At 39.8% G+C, this 18,972-nt stretch overlaps 1 protein-coding gene across 1 annotated transcript in view; it reads left to right on the top strand.

Annotated features, from left to right (window-relative positions):
* Nucleotides 1–18,972, top strand: part of LOC108900257 (retinoic acid receptor alpha-A) — a 73,245-nt gene extending 54,273 nt beyond the window's left edge. The window contains exons 5-8 of the mRNA XM_018701227.2: nt 3,686–3,862; nt 9,077–9,281; nt 13,017–13,175; nt 16,908–18,972. Of these exons, the coding sequence (XP_018556743.1) occupies nt 3,686–3,862; nt 9,077–9,281; nt 13,017–13,175; nt 16,908–17,170 (804 nt within the window). The 3' untranslated portion in view covers nt 17,171–18,972. The remainder of the gene's footprint in view (nt 1–3,685; nt 3,863–9,076; nt 9,282–13,016; nt 13,176–16,907) is intronic.

Below are 18,972 nucleotides of genomic sequence, written 5' to 3'. Positions count from 1 at the left end.
TGTCAAGAGCACTTTTCCTATATTTCTTTACTATTTGTTTACATGCTCAAACTCTTGCCCATAAGGCTAGGATTAGCACACAAACAATTATAATCTTTCATGTCTTTATTGAACACACGGATGAAACATTCGCAGTGATGGTGGAAAGAATAAGTGAAGCCTCGGATTGAATAACTGGTTGAACCTGCTTTGGTAGCAGTAACCGGAATTTAAGACCAAGCTGCTCTTTGGCAAACTTCAGGTGTGCTGTGATGTCTGAGAGCAGTGTCTTCCTCTGTGGTGTCCATAGCAGGACTCCATGCTCTATGCAACCATGTACCATGATTTGTGTATGATAGACTCATAGAGATGTTAACTAGCTCCAGTGTTATTAGTTAAAATAGACTGTGTTCATTATTGTGACTTTTATGAAGATCTAACCATATTTTAAGACAAATTTATACGTAAACAGAGATAATCTCCAAACGATTCACTTACTTTTTCTCACTGCTGTATATTGTATGTATGTAAACCTATTCAGAGAGATTTGCCAGTTTAAAAGGTCAAAACAGCAGCTTCTTGGTCCTGTCCTGGTATTTCTAGTGTCCAACCTACATAGTAGTTTTTGTAAAGACTGACCCTCCTCAGTGTTTTAAGTGTTAGTGCGTGCCACCTCCTTCTCTGTAAGTGTGTGCCGTGTGTCCTTGCTACACGTGGAGACTCGCTCATGTAGAACAGATGGGCTATTCCATGTAACCCATCTGAAAACAAAATGGTCCTCAGATGCTCCATCCCACCACACACCACAGCTTTGCCTCTGCTACACCCAAACAGTTCTCCAACTGCTGCTCATTCTCCCCTCTGTCCAAATCTGTCTATCATACTGTCTCCTGCTCTGATGACCTTTCCTTTCCCTCCTTGTCCTCTCCCTTTTGAAATTGCTGCAGCCCCTAATCCACAGCAAATAGTAGCTAAACATTTTTCTCAACCATTGCAGAATCACCACTTTGAATGCGTGTCTTATCCTGTGCCTCAGACTAACTGCGGGTAATGATGAAGCTAAAAAAATGAAGGGGAACATTACTCTGGTATAAAAGAGATGCTATAGGGATATAGGAGAAAGGCAGACAGAGACAGAGCAAAGTTTCTAACAAGTGGAGGGGAGTGCTAACAGTGGTATTTTTAGAAGTAAGTTCTACTTGCAAGGACATGACTCAAAATTGTGTCCTTATCAAGGTAAAACAGCATTTAGACAAGAGTTCTAGCCACCAGAATTAAAGGATAATTCTCTTTGTAATTTTTGTGGTTCGAGTCATCATTAGTATTGGTGTAGAATTATATTCACTAAGTTATTAGCTGAGATCTGGGACCACAGTGGCAGTGCTAAAAAAAACAAAAACAAAAAAAAAAACAGGCCAATGGGGATAGAAACATGCAAGCAAGCAATCAGAAGATCCAAACCCAAATTCTGTCATTTCTCAAGACCCAAGGCTATATATTTATTATATTTCTGGTGTGAGGATGGGCTACATGTTCTAGGTCTGTTCTACATGGTGTTCCAGAGGAGGTTCCCAAATCAAGTCAAATTTAATCAAGTACACCTATTAAGAATAATATAACGACTTCTTTAAAAGGTACCATTTTTTCAAATTTCAAACGTTCATGAACTATTTCATGAGCAGTTCTTACAGTTGTACAGTGCAGATAACCTAGGCTATGAAAGTGCAGCCTGCCTCTTTGTTCAATTACCTGCCTCTGTCACATGACCCAGCCTGATGTTGTGGTCTCTCAAGAGTCTCCCTGGCCACACGTTGTGTCTCTTTCTGCTACCCAGGGTGCATAGGCCTTTTCTGCAGCATTATTTACATGGATTTCCATTCAGCTGTTATTATATGCATTGTAAATATGAGCATTAAGGATGAGAGTGGAATTCTAAATGAAGTTCAAATATAATAAAAAATGATCTACTCTTGGCTCAGGTGAAACAGCTGAAGTATCAATAACAGCAAACTGTGACGAAGTACATTGAATAGGGACTTAATGATAGTGATAGTCATAACTCACAATCATTGCCCGAGCTTCCACAAAACAGACAAACAAGGTGAAAACATCAGATCTGTGTGGACTAATGAGAAGATTGTAACCTTTCTCACATTGATAGATGAAACAAACAAATGTCATATATTTCCATCATCCTTATTTTCCACTTGGTTTTCCACTGGCAGTTTGGCCAGTGTTCTTTTAACGACATCATCTCTGCAATGGTTATTGTTGTATGTTCACTTTTAATAGTAGGAAAAACACATGTCTTAGTAATAGCATTAATGATTGTTTTGTTCTTTTCCAGTATCTAAGTAAGCCATGGCAGTGTGACAGTGAGTCAGCATGTACAATAGCAGGACTCTGAATGGAAGCAGTGAAATGGAATTCAGCCATCATTCATTTTATTATTTACCCTTACAACAGATGATATATGCATGAACATGGACAAACTTGAATCTGACCCAAGCCTTGGAGCTTTTTGCCCATCAAGTCCCACTGGGTTCAGGTTGGGTAGCTAAACTCTATCCAAAAACCCGTTAAACTGTCTGACCAACTTGTCTTTATGTTTCTTGCCTTGTCAGACTTTTTTTTTCTTGGGGGTGGGGTGGGGGGGCTTTTTCGCCTTTATTCAGATTGGACAGTGTAGAGAGACAGGAAACAGGGAGAGAGAGTAGGGGAATGACATGCAGTAAAGGTTCGGTCAAACTGAGAGTCGATTCAGGGACCAGTTGCTCAGGGCACTAAGGCCCAGGTGGTATGTGCCCTAGCCATTCGGTTATCGGGGCGCCCCACTGTCAGACTTTTTTATAACAATGTTGCTATGTTCCATGATCATAATCATCACTTTTATGAGTATATTGTTACCTCTACTGATAGAATAATGCCAAAACTACAAAAATGATATACAAAAATGAGTTATCCTTTTAAACTAATACTGTTGAAAGTTACCAAATTATTATCTAAAATAAGAGAAACAACATAACAGAGGTGGATGACACCATCTGTGATGTGATATGTGATCAAAGGCCATAAGTCAACAAACTGATGCATCAGTCTCACCTTAGATTACACATCACCTCACTTGAGTCCCAGAATTCAAGCAACAGTCCTACTGCCCACCCATATTTAATTTCTCTTTCTGTGCTCTCTCTTCTCTTATATTACTTCCACTTTTTCCTCTTTCTGCACGTTGAGATCAGCTATACCTTTATTGTTCCCTGGCTTTCACCCATCCCTCTCCCCTCTAGTGTTTGTGTAGGTTCTGGACTATATAGCTGTATTAATGGCACCTCTGGCTTCAAACCACTCTGTGCTACCTGTCACAGCTCTGTTTCTGCATGCCATCATTGCCAAAGCATCCCACTGACACTGTTACGCTCATTATTGCAAGGCCCAGCCACCCGGCCACCCTGCTCAGCTCAGCTCAGCGTATTCACAACAACAATCCTGCCAGTGTTTTTGAGAGCTCAGGTCTTATGGAGCCTATTTACTGTATGTAACTGTGACACATATAGAGCAGAGTGAAGAGGGTGCACTGAGGAGATCATTAGCAACAGTCTGTGCAATGACAAAAGTAGCTGCCTCTTTGCCTGATGCCTTGTTCTCTGTTTGTGTGTGTGTGTTTGCATATATGTGTGTGTGTGTGTGTACGTGTGTGTTACAGAACTCGAGTGCAGACCACCGTGTGAGGCTGGACCTGGGCCTGTGGGACAAGTTCAGTGAGCTGGCCACTAAGTGCATTATCAAGATCGTGGAATTTGCCAAACGAGTGCCTGGCTTCACGGGGCTGACCATCGCGGACCAGATCACGCTCCTGAAAGCTGCCTGCCTGGACATTTTAGTGAGTGTTAATACTTTTATTTTCTGGGAACAAACTTGTTATTTGTTATTTGGGGAAGTGAAAAGTGTAAATATTCTTCATATTAAAAGTTTAACTGCAACTACAAGATGTCTCCTGCTACAGTCCATGTGAATTGGTGTTTTCAAGTTTCCACAGCAAACTTTGTGTAAGTTGTATACTGGCTCTAAACTAGTTGTGATGCTTAAAGTGGCTGCAATTTTTCTCTTATAATAATGTATGAAATGACAACATGAGCACAATGTGAATTTAATGTGAAAGGTAGTAATAACCCTGCAGAGAAACGACCTGAATATGCAAAACAGCAGACTGACACAGTTAGCCACGAGTTTATGAACCTAAGCGGCTATTTGGCAGCTAAAGAGTCAGATGTTTCCATCAGGAGTTGGTACAGAAAAAGAACAAAGAAGAGAGTGAATACTGGACTTACATTCAGACACAAACACAACTCCAAATGAATGTAAGCTTGGTTTGTAACAGCCATAACATTATGACCACTGACAGGTGAGCTAAATAACATTGATTATCTCATTAGAATGGCGCGTGGCAGTGATATATTAGGCAGCAAGTGAACATTTTGTCGTTGAAGTTGATCTGTTGGAAGCAGAAAAAATGGGCAAGCATAAGGATTTGAGCAACTTTGACAAGGGTTAAATTGTAATGACTAGATGACTGGGTCAGAGCTTCTCCAAAACTGCAGCTCTTGTAGGGGTGTTCCCAGTCTGCTGTGGTCAAGACCTACCAAAAGTGGTCCAAGGAAAGGAAAACTGGTGAACCATCGACAGGGTCATGGACAGCCAAGGCTCATTGATGCATGTGGGGAGTGAAGGCTGGCCCATGTTGTCTGATCCAGTAGAAGAGCTACTGTAGCTTAAATTGCATAAAAACAAAAAGGTAATGCTGTGGGATGTGCTGGAAAAACAAGTCTGAGTCTGAACTAGAACTACAGAACTGCCACTGACAGCTTGGTTCTAGATACCACAGCATACCCTCAGAGGTCTAGTGGAATCCATGTCTTGACGGGTCGGTGATGTTTTGGCGGCACGAGGGGGACCTACATAATATTTGGCAGGTCCCACACATGCTGGATCAGACTGTATAGTGACATCCTGGGGATGTATTATCACTGGATCAGCTGATTGTAAATTTGTGACAGTATTGTAACTCTAACATTAAGTCAGTTGATAGTTGGCTGCTGCAGTGTTCGATGCCCACTTGAGCTGACATATGTGCGTGTTTCATGTTTCCAAAACGTTCCATTAATTGAACTCATAAATCCATAAGCTGGCATGAAAAACAAGATCTTAGCATACTTTCATGTTTGCATAGTGCTTCACTGCACAGTGTTCCACTCACAGTCACTCTCTTAACTTTTCATGTATATTAATTATACTGTGAACTAGTTTCTCTTAAATAGAGTCACTGCAAGATGCACAGTTAAGATGTTCCAGAGGAGAGAAATCTCTCCTGAAATATTCAGTAATGAGCTAAAAACCTCTCCAAAACTGTTCACAGCAGTGACATAACACAGTTATATAAACACACCTCTTTACTGAATAGGGAGTCCTCTGTTTCAATATATTGTAATATTTATTTTCTAGTTTTCTTGTTCCTTGGTGTGAAAGAATCTATAAATTCTTTTATTCTTTTGGTGAGTTAATAGCCTCAGATCTCTAAGGTAGTGGTAGGTTTAACCCATAGACTGTATACAGTATATACAGTCTATGGTTTAACCTCCAGCCCAGCTCCCATTAGGCCAATCCTCAATCCTTATTGGGTGACCTCTTCGGCTGGCCAGTGGGAGTCAGGATGATCCGATTAATTGATCGTGCCGGTGAGTTCAGTTCTTCATGTGGAGCAAGTGTCTGTAGTGGAAATAAGATTAAACACACAGAAACATTTCTCAGCCCCTTCTCTTTTCTGGGATAGTTGCCTGTGTTTTCATATTGGACAGTCACTCGTCCTGCATTTGTTAATGATGCTGTTTTCTTTATGGAGTACAGATGCGAAAATGTCTGCAAAGTCTGCTGGCTGCCAGTGGGTAAATGTTTGTTTGTTATTTAGGAGTTGTGAGTGGAGCAGTGTGCTAATGTAGCCACAGTAATGAGATGGAAAAAGGCAAAATGACTGTCTCTCTTCCTCCTCTGCCTCTCTTGGCTGCTGTGGGGTGTGGGGGGTATATTTCTGCTAATACAATTGATTAATTGTCACGCGCACACACACACACACACACACACACATATAGATTGGACTTCTCATCCAATGGTTTTTCTTAGCTTTTATTATTTTCTACATTGTAGATTAATACTAAAGACATTACAACTATTAAGGAACACATATGGAAATATGTAGTAAACACAAAAGTGTCTCCTCAGTGCACCCTCTTCACCAGAATATGTTTTGCATTTTAAAGTAGCCACCTTTTGCTTTGATGGCAGCTTTGCACACTCTTGACCTTCTCTCAGTCAGATTCATGACGTAGTCACCTGGAGTGGTTTTCCAACAGTCTTGAAGGAGGTGCTGAGCACTCACTTGTTGGCACACATACATTACACCAAACACGTAATGGTGTGTGATATTATTTCTTGGCATACTTTGAGCCCATTAATAATCAGATAATAATCAGTCATCCTTTCAAGGCAACAGTTTACCATCTTCCAATGGCTACTTTCAGCCATGATAGTGCACCATGTCATAAAGCAAAAGTCAGCTCATACTGGTTACTTGTGACAGTGAGTTTAGTGTTCTTTGACTGCCTTCCCAGTCAATACATGTGAATCCAATAGCCTATGGGATGTGGTAGAACAGGAGATTGGCAGCATGAATGTGCAACTGACACATCTGTAGAAATGATGTGATGCAGTCAAATCAACATGGAGCAGAATCTCAGAGGAAAGTTTCCAACATCTGGTGGAATCCATGAAAAACAGACTGGTTTAAGAGCAAGGAGGGGCCTTACTCAGTATTATTAGTATGGTGTTAAGAAAGCAGTCTGTGAGTATATCTCTCTTAAAGCACAACTTGGACACACATAAATTATGTATGAATTAATATTCATAAACCCGTTAATTATAATCCATAAACACTTAATAAAGGTTTTTTTCAAGTTATCCCTGCAGCCTGGTATATATGTCTGTAAAAGACATGCACTATAATAGAGGAAATTATACACAGGATGATCTGCATTTTGTTGAGGCAATCTATGATTAACGCATTCATGAAGATGCATACTAATGTGAGGTGTAAATGCAAAGTAGGTAAAACATCCAGATATATCATGGAGTTGTTATTCAGTGTGTGTTTTTGACAAGTTGAGCTTCTGTGGCAGTGCCATATTAATAAATGGATTTTGGACTTTTTATTGACTAAGTCATACTTGTCAGATGTGACAAAGCAGCAGAGCAGCAATGAAATCCCAGGGACACAGAGGTGAGAAGTTGAAGGCCAGCTGTGATGACTTTCTGGCTCTTGCTCAGCCATGAGCATCCGCTCACCAGCACATTTCTGCGGTGAAGGGCGTAGATATTGTGCACAGGGGCTGGATGAGGGAGTGTCAGAGTAAAGATCAAACACTATACACTGTGTGTGTGTGTGTGTGTGTGTGTGTGTGTGTATGTCTAAGCGCAGGCCTGGCCAGCCGGTGTGAGTACCGCCAGTAGCCATGTTTTATTCTGTTTCATGTTGCAGACACGCCTGCCACTCACTGTCAGAAGCATCCCACTCAAATAGCTTCAAAGGCTACTGTAGGCTTCACATCCACCATCAGTAGCTTCATTAGGTGTTCACACACACACACATGCACACACACACACGTACATACAGACACAGTGCAGCAGGGAGACACAAAGGTTATTTTCTTTGAGTGCGTGGAAGGTCATTGTTTTGGTTGTGCTTATTGTCTGTGCTGCTCTTTATGGGAAACTTGGTTAGACCTGGTTCAGACTTGTGACATGAAGTCCCCTCAAGGGTTTAGAATGAGATTGCATGTGAGAAGGTTGTTTAAGTTAATTATGTGAGGGCAGTTTGATTTTCTTTGTATATCTTTGTCCTATTTCATTCTTATTAAAGGCTCAGTTCACCCAAATTACTATTACTAGTATTTTCTCACTTTAACGATGCATGAAATTTTTTGGACACTTGGGGGCAGCAGAACAAGCCGAAAACAACATTCGACATATTCTTACCATATAAATTTGCTCCAGCCAAGTTATCACGCAATTGCCTATTTACACATTATGGAGGCACATAGCAACATTGTAATCATTTAGAGTCGTGTCTATGGTTACTTAACTAATTTACATTCAGTATTTGCTGTTTTTAGCTCCTCTTTCTCTTGGTAAAATATCTGGCTCTTTACCTACTTTATAATAACACTGTGCTTTCAAGAGCTAGTTGCTACTGCTGTCCCTGTTTATTGCTGGACAGGTAGTGAACAGTGGGTTTATCACAGCTTCTTCACTGAAAACTGCTGCCTGCTGCTAATGGAAATTAGGTCAATAAGAGTGGAGTTTGTGGGAAGACAACGAATTTCACATTATACATATTTATATGATCCATTATGAAAATGAGAATACTGATTAATGCAGCTTTAAACTGAAATGTTTTAATATGTGTACGAAAACAAAAGCAAAGCAAAAATCTCGAAGATCTGGACAAAACAAGCAAAAGTATTAGCATAGTTAGATACCACTGTAGTGTGAGTGTTTGTTTGTTTTTTATTTGCTGTTGTTTTGTATAGACTATTAAAACATAATCCATAGTGTAGCATAGTTTAAAACTGATGCCAGTTTTAGCAGGTTTTCCTCAAATCAGTACCACTTTTTCCTTAATAAAAGGTTTTTGTAAATGGTAAGTAATGGCTTTATTAGTTTTTTTAATTCAGAAAATCATTTTCTAATGCTTTATAGTGATAACAGTGATAAAACCATAAATAAGAACAAATAATTAGTATTCAGCAGACGAAGTAGAAAGCAGTAGAATTTTATATTTTAATTTATTTTTATGTTTTCTGGTTTATAATATGGAATATAGCAGGAAACACATTTTCCTGCTATATCTTTCCGGTTTAACCAAACCAAAGGTTACATACACACACAAAAACAATTCAATTTAAACACTATAGATAAACACTATAATTTTCAAGTCACTTAAAGTTTCCTGTCCACTAAATCTCTGCTTTCTCTCTCTCCCTGTCAGATCCTGCGCATCTGTACGAGGTACACCCCCGACCAGGACACCATGACCTTCTCGGATGGGCTGACCCTCAACCGGACGCAGATGCACAATGCTGGCTTCGGCCCACTCACAGACTTGGTGTTCACTTTTGCCAACCAGCTGCTGCCCATCGAGATGGACGACACAGAGACAGGCCTCCTCAGCGCCATCTGTCTCATCTCTGGAGGTGAGCAAGCCGTGGCAGAGCGCTCGGTACTTAGTGAAGGGAGGGGAGGGGACAGCAAGAAAGAAGGACAAGATAAGAAGAGAACTCTCAAAGAAAGGAGGAAAGGAAATGATACAAGATATAAATGTAAAGCACTGGTTTTCTTAGCAGTACTTGTCACATGATGTGCACATCGTATGTTGTTTCAGCTTCCTCTGCTGCCCCCAAGTGGCCAAAAAATACATTTATGCAACTTTAAAATGAGAAAATATTGCAAGTAATTTGGGTGAACCAAACCTTTAATAAGAACAACACAAAGACATTAAATCAAGAAGAAAGTCAAACAGTAACAACCATCTCACATACTAGTCAGAAGTTGCATATATTGTGTTTAACCATGAGCATTTCAACCAATGAGCCAAAGAAGTTACTTTCTCATTCAGTTAGATTTTAAAGTACAACTTTTATTCTTATTTCTGCTCTCTTACTCTTATTTTTAAAAAAAACAAAAAACAAACAAACAAACAGAAAAACAAGTAACATTGTTTTTTTCTTACAGCTGAAAAGTTGAAGTCATAAGCAGTAAAATACACCCTTGCTCAAGTCAGTACACTCACACTTTTGCCATTACAGCCTTACCTGGTCTGGTATGACCTGTATCTTATGTTTTTCCCCTCATCAGTCTACACTCAATGCCTCAGTATCACATAGCATTCAGACCCCCTGCTATGACACTTTCTATTTTGCTCAGGTACCTCCCATTTCTCTGGATTGTCTTTGAGATGTTTCTACACCTTGACTGGAGTCTACCTGTGGTCAGTTCAAATGACTGGACATGATTTGGGAAAGCACACACCTGCCCCTTTACAAGAGACACTCAACATTACTCAGTAGTGAGCAGTAAATTGAGATTTAAGACACTTACTTACCATCATCATTTTATGTCATCACTGATAAGTCACACAACAGTAATTTTCCCATCTATAAAATACAGCAGTTTCTTTTTTTTATTCCGCTGTGGAATTTGTGCAGGCACTACTTAGTGAATACACTTAACACACTTAAAGTAAATAACACTGGCAGACATAAATGTACTACACTTCTCCCGTTCCACACACCCTGTTACCTAAAGATGACGTCTTTAATGCAGCTGATTCAAGATAAAGAGCAGAGGAGGGCAGTTGTGATAGATGTACCGATTCCTGCCGACAGTAACATCAGAGAGTCTGTGGACAGGATTGAGAAGTACGAGGGGCTGAAGGAACAACTGCAACAAATGTGAACTCCTAAGTGTTTCCAGTGGTAGTAAGAGCGTTAGGAGTTGTGGTGGAATGAATAAACTGACACAAATTCAAACCATGTTTGACTGCTCAGACAGTTAATGTAAACACTGAGCTGCAGACCAGAGAGACTGTGAGAGTTAACCAGCCTCCACCTGTGTCTGAAACCAGGTTAGGCACAGGTTACTATCAGTGAAGCAGCACTATTCTGACTGCCAAACATGGGAAGGAGAGAGAGAACAGAGATGATGTACAGGTATTTCACTGTGGCATCAGTTAGATAAGTGGAATGTTTGAACTGAATCCAACCCAAGAGGAAATGAGCCTGCTCTGTTTCCCAGCAAAATACCCAAGGCATGACTAATGCCCTCATGTCGGACTACACACACATCAACACTGGAGTCTGTTCACCCTCACTCACACACACACACACGCACACACACACACACACACACACACACACCAAGTTTTACTGATATGTCCACCAAAAGTTACACAGCTTCAGTTCTAATTATCACTCTCCCTTCTACCCGTCATTTTCATCAGCGCTCAGGTTCCATCACTTCTGGATTTTCATTCAACAATATATATTTATATACTCAATCCCCAGAGCCTTGGCAAATATTACAGGCTCTTGCATAATCCATGGAAAGTGCAAGACACCTCTGATTGCATCTGTAATCACACACCTTGACTGCAGGTCCAGCAGCTGCTGATTTCAGTGCACACACTGCCACCCTAAGGCCTAATGGTGGAGTGTGCATTCAAGAACAGACATGAAATGAAATGCAGTGACATTAAGTGACATTCAGTTAATTCATAATTGAGTCGACATGCCAGAAAAATACACATCACAATTCCTCGATTCCACATTGACTTCCTCAGTTGTTGTTTTTTTATAACCAGCAGTCAAACACCAGAAATGTTCAAGTTATAATCATATGAAACAGACAAGGAGCAAATTTTAATGTCTTGAGAGGCTTGAAAAGGCAAATGTTTAGCATTTTTGCTTAATAAGTGACCAATTAATCAATTATTGTGTCAGTGTATTTTCTGTCAGTTGACTATCACCTTCAGGTCTATCAGGTCAGTCATTCCAAATTATGCTCAAACTAAGAGAAAATAATCTTAAAGGATATTTTCACATTTTTTAAATCTACCTTAAAACATTAGACAAATCAAGTAGATATCTCTGGAAGTTACAGTCTTTTCAGTAAAAAAAAATCCCATAGTTGTACCTTGTTGAGCTGTGGTGGAAGGACAGTCAGAAAAAAGGGACTTATGCACTGAAAACTCTGGAAGATATAAATTTGATTTGACTAACTATGAGGTTTTGGGTTTCTGTATTTCTCTAGGTGACGACTGTGATGTGTGGAATAAGAATGGGTTTCATTTGTGTAGCTCTGGCCATCACCTCTGTTGGTTATGATAACATTGTACTCACTGAAGATATATTTGGTGAGATCTCCAGATGTGTAACATCTCTGAAAATAGGTCCAGTGAGGTAACAAACACAAACACTTGCTCCATTGGATCAATTTCTTTAAAGTCTAAGATCACAGCAATTACTTTAGTGAGTACTGTGTTTAACCAGTTGCCAATGATACAAAAATTAAACCCAAGTCGTGATACACCATAGTTTTTCTTTAAAGCTTTTTAATGGGATGTAAAAGGGGAAATCCTGAAATCAGTCCTGGTAAAATGTAATTGTACCAAGGAGTCCACTATACTGCTTGAAGATGTTATTTGAGTATGTAATGTTACCCTCAGGGTATGAATCATGCAAAAGTGAAAAATGCTACGCATACTACCTTGAACACTTATTTGTGTAATCTGCTGGACTCTGTAGTCCAATGGTAGAGAAACTATAGTTTTATGAAAACAAAATCAAGGTAGGTTGTCACCACACTGCCAGTGGCTGAATATGATATAAAATAAATCCAAATAAAAGGATTATCATGATGACTACACAAGAGGTCTCAGTTGAAGAATTCAGAGGAAATATGGAGCTAGATAGTGTAAAACACTGGACTGAGCATTGAGCATGTGCTCTGGTGCAGCTGGACTACTGAGTCATTACTATGTGCAGAAAAGTAGTTTCTGGATTGATGCATGGCCTTGAATACCACATTTGCTTTTCAGTTTTGACTTAAAAAGCTCAGTTATCAGAGCTGAACACTACCACTCAGAATAAAGGATTCAAATTAGTGTTCTGCTCAAGTTATCTAATTGTAACCATCACTGCAATTTCCCCTCTGCAGCAAATGAGTTGACATAATGAGATAAAGTCTTCGCTCTTAATCAAACCAGGCTTCACGCTGTGATACATATATTAGCCTCTAGCTTGTCTGCATCAGATAAAGCAAAGACATGGATTTGTCATAGTTGAGCCTCAAGTCTAACTTGATTTGTGTGTGTGTGTGTGTGTGTGTGTGTGTGTGTGTGTGTGTGTGTGTGTGTGTGTGTGTGTAATCAGATCGTCAGGACCTAGAGGAGCCCTCCAAGGTGGACCAGCTCCAGGAGCCTCTCTTGGAAGCTCTGAAGATCTATGTGAGGAAGCGTCGGCCCAGCAAACCGCACATGTTCCCCAAAACCCTAATGAAGATCACAGACCTGCGCAGCATCAGTGCTAAAGGTGAGAAGGGTGTCACCACGATTCAAGACTCACAAGTCTTACTGCAATGCAACATGGAGATAATGTTTTCTGACGTGGGCTGGTGACAATCTGGAGACAACCAATCATGCTTGTTTTGAAACAGAGGCTGCTTTCTACTACAACGCAACTATATAAAAGCACTTTAAATAAATGTATATGTCTCTTGAGGGAGTAGAGGGCAGCTTTTTCATTGTTGAGATGGAGATGCACTGTTCATGCCAAAAGGAAAAACAATCAACTGTGACAGTCTGGAATCTTCTAGGCTGAATTAAGTCTTGACAGCTAGATTAATTAGCTAGCTAGTGCTAGCTCACAGTCAGTATCGTATGTGCTGATGGAGAAGGACAAGCTAATGAAGTCCACAAAGTAGATAGCTAGACAGGTAGAACAGACCCCTTTATTGTTATTAAACACTGTGACATTTTTGTGGGCGGAGCTTAAGTGGAGGCAACACCAGCAAGCATGTTTTGTTGGCTTGTGTTTTTGTTTGTTTGTTTTGGTTAACAATTGCTGAAGAAAATATGAGTTTATCTGAATATGTACAGTGTGATCTGATCTTCATTTAAGTCACGAGGACAGACAAATGCAATGTGCTTCAACTAATAACTCACATACAATTCTAATCTTTCATTTACTGAACGCACCCATTGAACATACACAGTCCTGGTGGAAAAAGTATGTGAATCCTTGTATTGAATAAGTGGCTGAACCTTCTTTGGCAGCAATAACCTCAATAAAGCACTTCCAGTAGCTAATATCAGACCTGCACAATGTTCAGGAGGAATTTTTTCGACCATTATTTCATAAATGACCTGCATCAGCTTAGTGATGTTCTTGCATGGTGTCTGGTGTGAACAGTTTTAATCTAAAACAAGGTGCTCTTTGGCAAACCTCAGGCATGCAGGATTTTTTATTTTATTTTAAATTTTTTAACCTCATTGAGGATTCTTTTGTGCCTTTGGAATAATCTTGGCTCAGCGAGACCAAGCCACTGAACTAAATCATCTCCGTTTGTAGAGAGTTTGTCTGACAGGACTGATGAACTAAAATGTAAACAATTAATTCAGTTAATTAAACTAAGCTGACACCATCTGTATTTAAGATTCAGTCTAGTTGTGTCTTTACTTTTAATTCATTTTATTTCTACATTAACACTTCCCAGTTCCCGGTGGATCCTGATAATGTTTACTATTTCAGTCTTGGTCATATTAAACATTTTAATGTTTCTTCTCCATCCAAGGACAAGGTAAGTCAAGACACTTTTATCACATACCAGCATTTAAACCAGGCTCAAATATCCAGGATTTAGAGAATTTTCACCACCCACCTGAGAGTAATAAAGCTCCATAAATGGACAAACAACTCCCCAAACTAAAAGAAATCTGAAATCCACATGACTTCACAAAAACATCTTGGACTCAGAGTCCGCAAGTGCAGAACCCACAGCAAGAAACCAGCAAGTAACATTCGACAATGACCTTACATTCGAAAAAACAAGCTGCAAAAAATAATTCAGTCAGTTTTTTATCAGCTGAGAGACATCACAAGTATCATTATATTGTCTCAGGTGGATTATTGTCATTTATTGTATTCAGGGTTGCACCAAAAACATGATCTCACACCTTCAGAAAAAAATATCATGGGTAGGGCTCTAAACACAAAGTGCAGTAGCTACAGCTTTTCAGTACTTTACTACCATCAAACATAGATCACTGTCCTTCCAACCACTACAGCTGCACTCCTCTATATATGGTGTTTGGATTTTGCAGTGCAGTGACTGTAACCTTCTGCACACTAGATGATGGGCATCACATAAAGTGAATCAAGCATTATCGTATGTATTGGACAAAACATGCATCAGTGTGAATTTCTTCTTTTATGAACCCAGACCTCATGTTCTCCTGCAGACATGTTTATCCCTCTGATGGAGGATTGGAGATTTTGAGGGAACTAAGGTCTTCAGTTATTATCCATCCACGATCAATGGCTGCGCTATGAGGAGTCACTTCTGGTTTCAACCTGTGCAGTCTCCTCTCCATAAACTATGTTTTTTATTTTCAGGTTTCTATTCACCAATCACCTCCATTTTCATTTTATAATGTAAAATGAATAGATATAATAGATCTAATACATGAGAATTCAGTCTAAATGATATATAGTAATACAGTCAACAGACATGAGATTTACATAAATAATGGGAGTGAGAGTTTAAAAAAATGCCCAAACATGAGTTGAAGCCTGGATGAGAATACAGTGAGTGCCTGTGGAGAGCTCTTCATTTGCTCTGTCTGAGCTCAGCTTGAGATGCATGAATTGACTTTGACAGAAGAACTGGGATGAGAATAGATTCAGCTCAGAGAGACAGCTCTCTTATTTCTCGGCCTGAGATCTAGAAAAGGCACAGAAGTTGTGGGAATCTCAGAATTATTTTAGAGCTTGATGAGATCTCTCTTGAAACTTAAAAGGAAGCTAATTTAAGACTTTGTGCATTTTTCTGTTCTGAGAGACAGGAGATATAAGCCGGAGTCTCAGAGTTGTCTAAGAGAAAAAAAAAAGAAACATTTTTGAGAGCTCCTCTTTAATTTTCTTTTCCTCTGGGAATTACAAAGAATGTCAGATGCAGCAGGTGACAAGGAACACGAGGAGCGAGCACGTTACCTTGACTTTACTTTCTCTATACTGGCTGCCTGTAAAACACTATTGATTTTAAATATCTGATGTTAACTTTTAATGCACGTTCTGGACTGGCTCACAGTGCTGAGCCTCTAACCCCATTTGAGCTTGAGTGTACTCTGTGATCCTCAGATACCTCTATGGAACCCTCCACAGACCTTGGCCCCTTGACTTTTGAATGACCTGCCTGAAGAAATGATTGTAGACACTATACTTTATCTCTGATATCTCTCCTTTAACTTGTCTTTTTGAAATGTTGCATTGGTTTATCTGATTGCATTACCAGCTTACTCTCTTAGTGATGCTTTTTTCTCTTCTTTGTCCTTTCAAGTAGCTTAGCATTGCTTTTAAATTTCACACATTTGATCAAAAAATCATGTTGACTTAACTCATTAGTATGTATAAGTATGTGCCTTAAAACCCACTAATAACAGAAACACAGATATTTTTGGATCTGTCAACCATCTCTGGTGGTTTTCATCTGTGAATGGAGTTCGCTCAGTTGTCATAGAGATGGCGTATCCGTGATCAAGTGTATTAGCTCGGTTGAATATGGGAGAGACTGTAAAATGCCTCTGGAGCTGTAGAGTCTGATCTGTGATGACAAGTCTCCTGCTGCTCCTACAACTCCACTCAACACCTGCTGCTAGAATTAGAAATTACTTGTACTGCTATTAGTAGTATTGCTATGTTAGCAGTTAATACTTTAATTATCACTACTATCATTACTACTGCTGTATTATTGGTATCATTTTGCATTTTCTATAAAAGTGAAAAGTGCCTTGAAATGACTTTTGTTATGATTGGGCGCTATATAAATCAAATTGAATTGAAATGAATTAAAATATTGTCACATGTAACACTGAAGTGACATTGACAGTGACATTATGAGAAATGTAGTTGGAAGCTTGGAAAAAAAGCTAGCAAGTGAACTTGGAATTGGGATTTTTTTTTTTTTTTTTCAAAATATTTTTTTGAAGGTTAAGAAAGAATTTTAAAGCTCCAGATTTATGTCTTTTTCATTTCATTGTCTTGCAGGAGCAGAGCGGGTTATCTCTCTTAAGATGGAGATCCCAGGTTCCATGCCACCGCTCATCCAGGAGATGTTGGAAAACTCAGAGGGCCAAGACAGCCAGAGCAGCAGCAGCAGCAGCAGCAGCAGCAGCAGCAGCACTTCAGCCGAGACAGGGGCCAGCCCCAGCAGCAAGGGCAGCCCCAATGAGGACACCGCTGCTGTGGAGTCACCGGAGTCCTTGGACACCGAGGGGGCTACGGCCACACCACCCAGCGATGAGCCCTAAGGAGCGCCTGCGGGTGCCTCTGAGATTTACTTTGACATTTCTTTGCACAAAAAAAAAATAAAAGACCAGCCGGGCGAGGCGTCGACCCCCTATAACCTCTCTGCCCCGACTCTCCGACGCTTGGTATTACGTTATCTTTATATTCTTCCTCTCCCATTGCCCTAATATTCCCTCCTTAAAAAGAAAATGTCGACACGGAGGCCTCAAAGGATCAGTGCTTTGTGTATAATTCTGAATTGAGCTCTTTTGGCATGGTGTCTCTGGGACTGTGACAGGAAGGGTGTGGCCCTCACAAACCGCCAGAGATGATACTCCTCAGGTCTCCTGTGTAACTTCTTATCTGCATGATGGGAGTTGGATAAGTGGTTTTACTCCTCTCTCTCTCACTATCTCTTACTCTTTCCTCATCTCTTTTCATCTCTCATATTGTTGGCATACGTACATTGTACATACCATGGTATGGTTAGATCTCTGTTTCTATGATGAATTTTGTGGTGCTTTTTTCATTGTCTTAAATATTATCTTTGAGGCGATACATCAAGGTTTAAAGAGGGACTAATTGTAAGTCCTTCAAAAGTTATCTAGAATGTTATTGCATATAGACATTATGGAAGTCTAATATTTTATATTTGTTCCTATATTTAAAACTGTTCTTGTCTTTATCGGTTCATGTCTCTACATGAATGAGTGTACATCCACACCGCCAGAATGCAAAGCTTCTCTCCATATCGACAGCCGAGTCTGTTCAACTGTTTCCTCAAACGAGGGAAGCGCAACAGCAAAAGCCTTTGACACACACTCATCAGGCCGACCGTGTCTGTTTAACTTTTCTGTCTCGGCATGAACCGCAGAGACCCGATGTAGCAGATTGGATTTAGAATCAGCCTGTCTATGAAATTAACTCATTTGATGGCTGTGTCTCCTCAGTAAATCAGTTTACCTCACTGTCAAAGCAAATTGGGGAAAGCAGCTTGTTGACAGATACCAGAGATTTTTCTGCAACAGGCTGTGATCACATAGGACAACCTATATTTTTATGAGACCATGATTCAACATTAACTGTGGTTGGTTAAGTGGTTTCACGAGTTTAACAAGCCCGTGTTGTGCTACAGTTTGTCCCCATAAAAAATCTGTTCCCCTGAAGGATTGTGCTTATTTTCACTAGCCTCAAAGCACTAGTGTCCACTGACTGTATGAGGAAAATGTCTGGCTTCACTTTACACTGCTTGCTATTTATTAATCTGATTTCCACCAGTATGATTTCCTTGTTCAGTGGACAAAGGACAAGTTCAGAATAATCGCCAGGGAAACTAATTTATCAGAGAATACAAAGGAAAACAAATGTTGGTGCAGCAACAATGAAACTGAGATGAAAAAAGTCATTGAAACGGGCGTCAAGTATCCACATTCTCTGTTTCACTGGCTTGTTGTTCTCCTGCTAACAAGCAAGACAACATTCATCTCCCTGGTCTGGTTTAATCTAGCTAGCATAAAACACTGTTAGCTTCTGGCCATACAAGAAAAAGTAAGACTGGCAACAAAACCCCCATCTTTACTGACCTCAGCGAGGCTGTGTTTAATTGCATTTTATCTTTTCAATTGTAAGAGAATTAATGTGCTAAGTCATCTTTCAAAAGTCAAATAGTCACAACCTTTTATTACATTTGTGTTTTATTGGTCATGCTAATATTGTACTCGCCAGAATCATCTCTGAGATCTGAGAACACAACAAATAGGAAATGATGAAGATTGACAGAAAGTAACATGGGCAGTCACATGATCAGACAGGCTATAAACAAGCC

This window comes from Lates calcarifer, linkage group LG3, assembly GCF_001640805.2.
Source record: "Lates calcarifer isolate ASB-BC8 linkage group LG3, TLL_Latcal_v3, whole genome shotgun sequence".
Taxonomy (NCBI): Eukaryota; Metazoa; Chordata; class Actinopteri; family Centropomidae; genus Lates; species Lates calcarifer.
This window is presented reverse-complemented; position numbering and strand designations above follow the sequence as displayed.